This window comes from Aphis gossypii, unplaced genomic scaffold, assembly GCF_020184175.1.
Source record: "Aphis gossypii isolate Hap1 unplaced genomic scaffold, ASM2018417v2 Contig00374, whole genome shotgun sequence".
NCBI lineage: Eukaryota > Metazoa > Arthropoda > Insecta > Hemiptera > Aphididae > Aphis > Aphis gossypii.
This window is the reverse complement of record NW_026083084.1, coordinates 102,826-114,474: the sequence shown is the minus strand read 5'-3', so window position 1 is coordinate 114,474 and position 11,649 is coordinate 102,826. Positions and strand designations below refer to the sequence as shown.

At 29.3% G+C, this 11,649-nt stretch overlaps 2 protein-coding genes across 2 annotated transcripts; both read right to left on the bottom strand.

Annotated features, from left to right (window-relative positions):
• Window positions 1-7,290: 7,290 nt before the first annotated feature.
• Window positions 7,291-8,181, bottom strand: LOC126553937 (uncharacterized). The gene is made up of 2 exons (XM_050209049.1): window positions 7,641-8,181; window positions 7,291-7,560 (listed from the first exon to the last, which is right to left on the bottom strand). The coding sequence occupies exons 1-2, from the start codon at window positions 8,179-8,181 to the stop codon at window positions 7,445-7,447; spliced, it is 657 nt and encodes a 218-aa protein (XP_050065006.1). The 3' UTR covers window positions 7,291-7,444.
• Window positions 8,182-9,472: 1,291 nt separating this feature from the next.
• Window positions 9,473-10,267, bottom strand: LOC126553940 (uncharacterized). Its single transcript, XM_050209051.1, has 2 exons — window positions 10,096-10,267; window positions 9,473-10,011 (listed from the first exon to the last, which is right to left on the bottom strand). Exons 1-2 carry the CDS (start codon window positions 10,112-10,114, stop codon window positions 9,572-9,574), a joined length of 459 nt encoding a protein of 152 aa, XP_050065008.1. The 5' UTR covers window positions 10,115-10,267; the 3' UTR covers window positions 9,473-9,571.
• Between the last annotated feature and the right edge of the window lie 1,382 nt (window positions 10,268-11,649).

Below are 11,649 nucleotides of genomic sequence, written 5' to 3'. Positions count from 1 at the left end.
TTCAATTTTTCTGAAAAATTTTTTTTGAAGTGTCCTATAGTGGCCCTATCAAAATAATTAAAAATTGTATACAAAGTTCCTCAGTAGTATGAAATAGCCGATTCTGGATCCCCCCGCTCATCCCCCCGCCCTCCTCTGTGAACCCCCTAAACCCTCCCCCTCCCCCACCTCCCCATCCAATGTACGTCACGTGAATCGGTTTAACCCTCCCCCTCCCCCACCTTCCCAGCCAATGTACGTCACAGAACCCCAGGCCCCTCCCCCAAGTCCCAGCCTGTGTACGTCGCGCGGCCGGCCAACGCGGCCCACTGTACGCCGCCGAACCCCCTAAACCCTCCCCCTCACCCAAATTCCCGGTCTACGTACGTCACGCGGATGGCCCCGGCCCGCCGCCGCCGCCGCCCTAACCCGGCCCACGCGCGTCACGAGGTCCCGCCGTCCCCCGCATGCGGCTCCCCCCCGCCATGGTATATACTTTTCATATACTATGTATATACTCTATACAGTATAGTATATACTTTTCATATACTATGTATATACTCTATATAGAGTATATAGTATATACATTATATATATACATACATTATTATATCACATTTGTTTATTTTTATACGCCTACTCATAATATATCTTTATTATCATTGATATGGAATGTGTTTATCAGGCGACGGAACATCCTATATTCCTATACGTATATAGTATAGTATAAAATAGTTTATGCTATATACTGTATATATATAATATATACTATACAATATATGTATTATATATGTATATATAATAATGTTAACTGGGGGACGGGGTGGACGAGTGGGTTAAGGCGTCTGTTATAACGCGTGACTTATCATATACTATACTGTATCATGCTATATGATAAGTCAAGCGTTATAACCGACGCCTTAACCCACTCGTCGACCCCGTCCCCCAGTTAACATTATTATATATATATATTATATACGTTTACACATTATAATTATATTTTTATTAATTATATTATCGGAAAGTGTTTTATTATCAGGCTAGGCAACCTATACTCTAGAATATGCTTAATATACAGATTTTATCGGTAATATTAAATAATATTTATGTTTTAGTAATTAGTTTCGCTACATATTAGCGCGTACCGCGGATGATCTATTAACTAAGATAATTATTTAATCGCATCATAGCACGCTTACTAAAATATATGCAATCACAGATCATTGCAAGTGTAGCTGTTTAAGATACAGCAAGTGTGTGTGTGTTTTGTTTCATTTCGTTTTAAAAGTTAAATCCCATTTTATTATTAATTTTATACAAATGACTCAACTCGGCGTGCAACTAGCAAATGTAAATATGCCACGTCCGCACGATACTCAGTCACCGCCCGATTTAATCGATACCGCTAATTGTTAATATATTGACTTGAAACTTTTTGTAGTTCATTTTTTTATACATATACACAAATTAAGTAGGTGAGACTAGAGAAATATTAAAATTGATAAATAAGGGACACCCTAATAAATATATATTAACTTAGAAGTGCTCACAGGATCATATTGAAATTTTATTTGCTCGATTCAGACAAAAATTTGGAGCGAATAACAATCCTAACGTATTACAATTTAAAGTTGCCCTCAAACAAATACTATTAAAAAATGCAATAAAATGTAAAACAAATGGTAACTGTAACAGTTTCGATGATGATGTTTTTGGGGCACTGCTTGAGTTTAAATGGAATAAAAAAAAAGATAATACCAGTGAATTAAATTTTAAAACTATCGATGAAATTGATCAGGAAACATTGAATAGAAATATCCTACTTAATTGTACTAATTCATCCATGAGTGAGGCTAAACAAAACATTCTTTATTATATTACAGGGTATGTAGTTCGTAAAATTTCAAAACATATTGATTGTGTTAGTTGCATCCAATCACTACTTTTAAGTCAAACTTCTATTGACCATAATTATCCTATACCTCAGTTGTATACTAAATTAACTTCTTTCAAAAATCTTGGTGGCTTATTTTTATCTCCAGAGAGTTCGTATAAAGTCATTATAGAGGCAGAGAAATATTATTTGTATTTAACTAATAACTTGACAAATATCAATGTACCCAATTTACAAAAAAAAATTATTTTTTATGTTATTAATAAATTTGCATTGGATTTTAATATTTTTAATAGCTTAAATTGTGAAAATGTAGGTTTATTAGACAGACCTCATAAAATATTTTTAATCACCCATCTTGTAAAGAGATTTTTAAGCGTTAGATTGCAATCCATACGGTAAGCAATTTTCTAGTGACGTTTTAAATACGGTCAGTCAAAGACAGAAACTAACAAAAACAATATTATTTTATAATCAGTAATGTATATTGTAGTATATATTATGTATTATTATATACTATTATTATTATATTTTTTTTTATTATACAATTACTAATTATAAATCATGTGTATTCCACCATTAACATCGACTTAACATTACATATATTAATTTAATAATAATATGTATTGTATATTTGTATACTTGTTCAATGCTATTTTATGCAATATTTTGGCGTGTGCATACTAATACCGCGAAGAGTGCTGAAAGCGATAGCATATCCGATATTTCGATACAGTACACACGTTAACGAGAGCTGATAAAAGCGGAGCGCGTGGCAATTAACGTGTGGACTGTACGACGTCTAAACACGAACGAGTTCTTAATTATGAAAGTTTTTGAACCTTTTCTAAATCTTTCTATTTCAATAAGTCCACTTCCAATCGTGTTCATACGCTGTTTTTTTTTTTATTATATTTCTGTTCATAATGAGACTGAAATAATAAAAAACACATAATATTTATATATAAATGTATGTTTTTTTGTTTTACATTTTAAGATAAAAGAATAATAATAATAATAACATTCTTAAATAAACAATGAGTACTTAGTTTTTAAAAAAATTCATTTTAGATTCAAACAAAAAGATTCTGTTAATAAATTTAGATCTTCCAATAATATACAATAATCGCTATGCAGATGATAAGCTAACGTCTGTTTTCGAAATCTAACATAATCATACAAATTATAATATTTATTAACAAGTAATATTTCATTTCTCAAATTTATAATATTTTCTTTTAAGATTTTTATTTTTTTTATATCTTGTAAAAGTGTTTTAGCTAAGTATTTTTCATATCTTAATATTTTAATTTTTCTTCTGATTAAACCTATGGTTTTTCTTTGTTCATGTTTACTTTGTACTTCCTTCTCATCATTATCATCGATTTCTTCATCCAATCGATTAATTTCAATTAAGATATGGTTAAGTAAATCCATTTTCTATAAAAAAACATTTTTTTTATGTTTTGGAAAAGCTATTGTGAACAAACTAATACTTCTATACAAGTAGGTGTATAAAAAAGAAAAAATGGAAAATAGATTAAAGAAATAATAATAATTAAACTAGCTTTAATTAGGTCAAAAAAAAAAATTAGATTTATTTAAACAAATTTATTTATTAAATCTTCTAGTTGATTATTCAAAATTAAGGAACGATAACGTAAACGTCTATTAGGTACATTGTAGACCAATATAATAAGAAAAATTATAATCGTCTAAAATGTTTCTTTTTTCATTTCTTAACTTGTCTATCTCAATTAGATTTATTATTTTTTTCTTTCTTCATCTTGATCAACACTTTTTTCTTCTAAAACTTTCAATTCCAATTCTTCTATCAAAGATTGGATATATATGATTTGACTATTTGAGGAGATTCCATTTAAAAAAAAAATAAATCTGAAATTATAGGTAAATATTTATTCGTTTATTTTTTTTTTAAATATAAAAAAGGTAAGGAAAAAACTATATCTCATTTACACCACATCTAAAAAAAATGTATTTTTTTAATAATTTGTACCACTTTTCAAGTTTTTAATTCACACCAAATAACATTTTAAAAAAGGGGCATTATCTAATCTGTACCTACTAAAATTATAATTATAATAAAATGTATATATAAGTAAAAACTATGTACATCAAAATAAGTAAATTTTTGTTTAGTAATAATTCATAAAACATATAAAATCAATCATACTTTAATTATAAATAAATGTATAAGTAAAACAAACTGTATGTATATTAAATAAGTAAATTCTTGTTAAGTATAGTATACTATTTTTAAAAAAAATAAAACATAATTTATAACTATTTATAACAACTAAACTCTGTAAGAAACGAGAAAAAGCTAGTAACTATTTTTTGTTTTTATATACAGGGTGTCCCGTGAGGATTTACCCATTGCGATATCTCGTTATCTGTATTTGTTACCACTATGGTATTAAATAATTCACTGTTTTTCTAGAAACTAGAAAAAATATTAAAAATCAGGAAATTAATGAAATCAAAATGTTGAAACGTCAATATTTTCAGAAAAATTAACTCTACAAAATGGCTATCTTCGATTTTTTTGAAAATAATTAAATAAAAAAATATATTTTTTAACTTTTTTACCAAAACATTAAAATAAATTAAAACATAAAATATTTGTAGTTCTTATTCCTGTGAGTCTTATTAAAAAATCAGAATTATGATATGTCCATTATTTCAGGAGATATCGCAATGGGTAAATCCTCACGGGACACCCTGTATACCACAGAATATATTCCGTGTATATACCGCACATTTACTACAACTAAGCTGATAATAATAAATAATAATAACTATAATAAAGTGTATAAGACGCACAGATATAAAATACTAGATAGCTAACAAGCTATCAAACATTGAAGTTAGCCACCATATGCGTGTAGGTCAATGTTTACATAATTGTCTTATCAACACAACATGATAACAATCTTATAATATTCTGGCTAATGTCTATTATGTCAATATTAAAAAACATTTTTTTAAATAAATGCATATTATTTTTGTATATTTTATTAAATAACAACAGAATTACAAACCAAAGTAAAATAAAATAGAAAAACAAAGTAAAAATATTGCATAAAATAGCATTGAACAAGTATACAAATATACAATACATATTATTATTAAATTAATATATGTAATGTTAAGTCGATGTTAATGGTGGAATACACATGATTTATAATTAGTAATTGTATAATAAAAAAAATATAATAATAATAGTATATAATAATACATAATATATACTACAATATACATACTGATTATAAAATAATATTGTTTTTGTTCGCACTAGGAGCTCCTGGCTCTGCGGTTAGCACCTAGAACTCGCACACCCTAGGACTAGGCACAATAGAACTAATAAAAATATACATACAAGTGAATTATAAGTTATAACAATGATATATAATATATCTTTATTATATTAATATCAAACAAATAATAATATACTAGCCGAGATTATCAATCTCGGACTAATAAAATATATAAAATAATAAAATATCGAACTGATAATAATACTAATTACATATATTCCGTCCCATACCAGAATATATATCATATATACATATAGACGTACAATATACAGAATACAATGAACTATATGCATAAACTTTATTATAATAATATTAAATACGGCGATAGCCAAGGGGGCACGAGACAACTGCTCAATACATAAATAATAATACAAGGGGGGGGGGGGCGCTGAGCTGCGTCTTGAGCTGACTGGAACGATTTGAGCTGATAAAAACCACGAGGTTTTGGGTCCGAACTGGGTGGTGTGAATAAATATAATAGTTACTACACTAATACTGCTGCGAGCTGCAAATCAATGAACGGCGAACTGCTGTTTGGTCGGCGACCAATAAAATAAATATAATATTTATTTATTATGAACTTTACAAGAAAGAAATGTCGACACGGAACCACGTGTCAGAGACTACAACATGTCGGCGAACGGCACGAACAGAGAGAAAATGCACACAACATGAACTATATTGGCTAGTCGACCAGCACGCGCGATGACAACAAACATCGCGACCGTTGCGAACTGCTTTGGGTGACCGGGGTAAAGAGGAACGTCTCTTCGGGTGTTACCAACCACAGGAGCAGTGGGACCGGACAACGCGGACAGGTTGACGAAGTCCGAACAGTTTTTGTTAGTTTCTGTCTTTGACTGACCGTATTTAAAACGTCACTAGAAAATTGCTTACCGTATGGATTGCAATCTAACGCTTAAAAATCTCTTTACAAGATGGGTGATTAAAAATATTTTATGAGGTCTGTCTAATAAACCTACATTTTCACAATTTAAGCTATTAAAAATATTAAAATCCAATGCAAATTTATTAATAACATAAAAAATAATTTTTTTTTGTAAATTGGGTACATTGATATTTGTCAAGTTATTAGTTAAATACAAATAATATTTCTCTGCCTCTATAATGACTTTATACGAACTCTCTGGAGATAAAAATAAGCCACCAAGATTTTTGAAAGAAGTTAATTTAGTATACAACTGAGGTATAGGATAATTATGGTCAATAGAAGTTTGACTTAAAAGTAGTGATTGGATGCAACTAACACAATCAATATGTTTTGAAATTTTACGAACTACATACCCTGTAATATAATAAAGAATGTTTTGTTTAGCCTCACTCATGGATGAATTAGTACAATTAAGTAGGATATTTCTATTCAATGTTTCCTGATCAATTTCATCGATAGTTTTAAAATTTAATTCACTGGTATTATCTTTTTTTTTATTCCATTTAAACTCAAGCAGTGCCCCAAAAACATCATCATCGAAACTGTTACAGTTACCATTTGTTTTACATTTTATTGCATTTTTTAATAGTATTTGTTTGAGGGCAACTTTAAATTGTAATACGTTAGGATTGTTATTCGCTCCAAATTTTTGTCTGAATCGAGCAAATAAAATTTCAATATGATCCTGTGAGCACTTCTAAGTTAATAATATTTATTAGGGTGTCCCTTATTCATCAATTTTAATATTTCTCTAGTCTCACCTACTTAATTTGTGTATATGTATAAAAAAATGAACTACAAAAAGTTTCAAGTCAATCTATTAAGGTTAACCCATGCCGACTCCAATTTGAAATTTGAGTATTATAATTTATTCTTAATTTTATGTTATATTTTACATTTTTATGCATATCTCATTTTCAATTACGAAAATTAAAATTTGTTATATAATATGTTTTAAATAAAATACGATTTCCAATAAATTATGTTCTTATATATTTCTTTTTATTTATTATAATTTACAAGTTATATTGACTTTTGTGTAAGGAAATACTATTTACTCAAAATTTTATTAGGAATTATTATTAATTAAAATTGTTTTTTTAATGTTTCTTTTTTACAATCAGGATATAGTCTTCTGTGTTCTTGGATACATTGTAACAACAATTCAGACTTCTTATCATCTTTGGTTAAACTTCCGTGGAAATCTTTCATTAATTTAACTGCTCTTTCCGCTGTATCATTTACTACATTAAGCGAGCATACAATTTCTTTCCCGTGTAATTAATTAATTTGAGTGCCCCATATGTTCGGATCATCATTAAGAAAATCTGTATTAATACCAAATCGAGAAAAAAATTGCATACTGTTTTTAGATATAAAAGAGGCCAGTGTTTTTTCTAGAAAAGAAATTATTATTTTCTATTAATAACCTTACGACTTATGTAATAACTAAATAATAAAAACGTTAGTAATATACCTGAAAAAGTTTCGCTAAGATCTTGAAATGAAACAATAAGACGCTTAGTTGGTTGGACAATTCCATCATTGTTAAGCGATTGTACCATTAATCTTTTGATTTCGTTTGATAATGTGTCATCAAAGAAAGCTAATGCTGCAGTCTCTTCTGTTAAGTACCATAAATGATTACTAATTTTTGTTAAAGCCGCTTTTGAAATTTTAGAATGTTCTTTTTCATATAGTATTAAACATTTTATAAAATTGAAATCGTTTACTGGTGCTCTAGCTGGTGCGGTACAGCTGAACCAAGCTTTTAAATAAAATCGAACAATAAAAACACAAATATCACGAATAGCGTTTTTTTCAGAAGACAATAAAGAGTATTGGTTTCGAAATATATATATTTTTAAACAGTAAATAGCTCTACTCATCCAGCGAGCTTGATGCATTGCTCCTGGTGGACGTATTTTAAATTTATTGTCCAAATTACCATTCAAAAAAAGTATAGATAGTTCAAATAATTCTTTATAATCATCCCTGTAACATTTATTATGCAACATAGTTCGACAAAATTGAAGGATATTATTTCGTGTATCTTCTAATGCAGTGCAACACTCAAGGTTTTCCATACCAGTAGTGTTATGGGCTACGAGATATCTATAAGATATCTACGAGATTACAAGGCTAAGGTAGTATGACCATGCCTCGTGTCAAGGGTAATGCGGATGCTACTATGACCATGACACGTGTCGGGATAGTAAGCGCACCAATAATTACAGTGCACTAATGATGCATTTGAGATGTTATTGCACATTTTCAAATTCGTGTCCGAATTTGCAACAACAACAACAAGGACACCTGGTTTTACCCAGAAGGCGAAAACACGACGTAAACAAGAGACGCACCACAATATATAAGGGAGCCCGAAGACCAGCAACAGCAGATGTACCAAAGCTATCAACAGCTGAGCACTTTCACGTCACTCAGCCACTTATTTAATTTGTTACATGTATTTTGTTTGTATGCAATAAAACATATTACGTTATTAAGTTTAACTTTCATTCAAATTAACCATTTGGATTCAAATCTGATACTGGCACGCAACAGTAGTTATATTTGTAATATCAATTTTATTCCAATTGTTTCGAAATGTTTTGAATAATGGGTCATCAGGACTTGTCGTTATTTGAGGAAGTACAGTTTCAAAAACTCCACGTAAAATTATTTCGTATATGTGGTGGCGACATGGTAGGTAAAGTAAGTCTCTTCCCAATTTTTGCTCCAATAAAACGCATGCACCATTTAAACGACCTGTATTTGAAGCTGTGGTATCACAGCATAGAGCTTGAACAACATTTGTCACTCCCCAATTTTCTAATGCATAATAAATAGCATTAGCTTGTGCTTTTCCTGTTGATTTTTCCAATTTTGGAATACCAATAAGCAAATCTTGATTCATACTGGTTAAAACAATTGGTAATCTATCAATACCGGAGCCTCTTACATTTAACGTCGGTAGTATTTTACCATCTCAGTGTACAGTTATATAACTAGGAATAGAATTTTTAAATTTGGTTTTAATTTTATTAGCGCGTTCAACTCTTAAAGCATCACGGCATCGATGTATAGACGATTTATTTATAACCAAACTATCAACATTGTTACCCAAAGCTTCAGCTGTTGCTTGAATAATATAAACTGAGTCCCGTATACTTAATTTACATCGATCCAATGCAGCAACAAGCTTTGGAGAAATGAAATTTGTGCGGCCCCTTTTTTTTTTAGATGATGTCATAGATATACCAGTGCATTCAGTAGATTCAGAATCTGACGATGACGACGGCGAACTTAAGGACATATCAAACAATTGATTTTGAATTTCAGTTGAATTATAATTTGATGAAAATGTTTTTGGGTCTGATGATTGAAGTTTTCGATTTGTTAGATTTTCTATTTCACTACATTTACGTTTTTTGCTTTATTTTCATTTTCGAGTAACTTTTTGTCTACACCACCAAGACAACCAATTCTACCAGGAAGTCTTTGATTAATTAAAAACTGTTTGTCATTTTCTATTTTCATAATATTTAAAGCATTAGCATGTGCAATATCAAATAAATTATTGAGTTTGTTAATGAATTCTGTTTCTTTTAATTTAAATGAATCACCTACTTTATGTGCATTTTTTTGTAGATCACGCCATTCTTCGTACAAATTCAAAAGTTTAGTAATACAATGTTGAACTGCTCGGACAGGAATTCGAGCTTTTTCCCAAAAAATATTGCACTCACGTACTGCTAATGATGCACTTTCTCTTGTATTAAGTTTTACTGTTCTCACATTATAAAAAAATACTGAAAGCACTTGTCCAATCGACGGAAGTTTTGAGCCTAGAATTTGGGTTGATGGTGACCCAATCAAAAATATTTTTTCATCAGCTCGTAATTTTCTAGACATATTTGCAAAATAATTACCAAAAAAAAAACGTAACATCAAACGACGCGACGTACTCAACTAATCACGCACCGTAATGAACACGACTACACGATATTATTAATAAAAATTTATTAAACTCGTGGATAGTAATCCATATCGTTCTTATCTAGAAAAAATACGATAATATGTAACTGCACGATGATTGTAATGTTCAAACTTCAAATAATCTGATAATTTCAGTAATTGTGTGTAATGTGTATTAATAAAAACTCATAATATAATTTTGAACAAATAGTATTTTCTTACACAAAAGTCAATATATCTTGTAAATTATAATAAATAAGAAGAAATATATAAGAACATAATCTATTGGAAATCTTATTTTATTCAAAACATATTATATAACAAATTTTAAATTTCGTAACTGTGGAGATATACATAAAAATGTAAAATATAACATAAAATTGCGAATAAATTAATGTACTCACATTTCAAATTTGAGTCGGCACGGGTTAACCTTAATAGATTGACTTAAAACTTTTTGTAGTTCATTTTTTTATACATATACACAAATTAAGAAAGTGAGACTAATAAAAATGCAAAAAAAAAATGTATAGTTAAATAAGAGACACCCTAATATTTATAAAGTGGATTTTGATTAAATATTAACTTAGCTATTGAAAATAATGACTTAATGGCTAGGTACTGCAAAACCAATTACAAATGATTTTTTAGCTGTTTGGTACATAAAACTTATAGTTTTATTTTTATTTTTTACTTTTAACGTAAATAAATAGTTTACTAATGGTATAATAACAGAATCTAAATTTGAAATGTTTTAAGTGGTAATGGGGATTTAACTCCTTTACCAAAAGGATTTCTGGAGTTTAAAAAATCAAAAATATGATCTATAGTGCGACAAAATTTAACTGTTGCTACTACATTTTGAAACGCTTGCATACAAATATCTTTTAAAAAAAGTAATGCATCTGCTGTAGAACTACTTAGCATTTGTACTGCTAACTTAACCTTCATTTTATTCTGATGCCACATAATATGATTTTGGTTTATTTTATTGGCTAATTTTAATGTAAGATTTGTTTGAACTTCGTATAATTTTTCAAAATAATTCCAATTAATTGCTCCTTCGGCAGATAATGATACTCTCGCATTTCCCAGAGTTTTTCTGGCTAACTTTAGCATGTGACAGGCAACTGGAACAAAAAAAACCTTTTCTCCAGAAACAGGATGATCAATCCAACATTTTATATTATCATAGGCATCTATATTTTCAAACTCACATCCTAAAATTTTCATTGTTGAAAAATTAACAAATGCCCCATCACATGGTATACCCCAAACTCTTAGACCTGTGTGACTGTTAAAGCTGTTTTTATAAGCTCTGCTTGAGTTGAACTATTTATTTTATTTTGAAAAAAATAACCTACAGGACATTTCCATTTCCCATTCAAGCTGACCAACATGAAAACTAGGACCTCAGTTGCTGGCGTATTATTTCCTTCCAAATCTAATTCATTTCCATAATCAGAGAAACCAACAAATTTATCAAGTTTTTTATCCCATACAATTTG

Coding starts and splice junctions, on each gene's coding strand:
- LOC126553937 (XM_050209049.1), bottom strand. CDS start 8,181: ATGTTGCATAATAAATGTTACAGGGATGATTATAAAGAATTATTTGAA. Junction 7,561..7,640: donor TCTTAGCGAAACTTTTTCAG/GTATATTACTAA, acceptor TTTCTTTTCTAG/AAAAAACACTGGCCTCTTTT.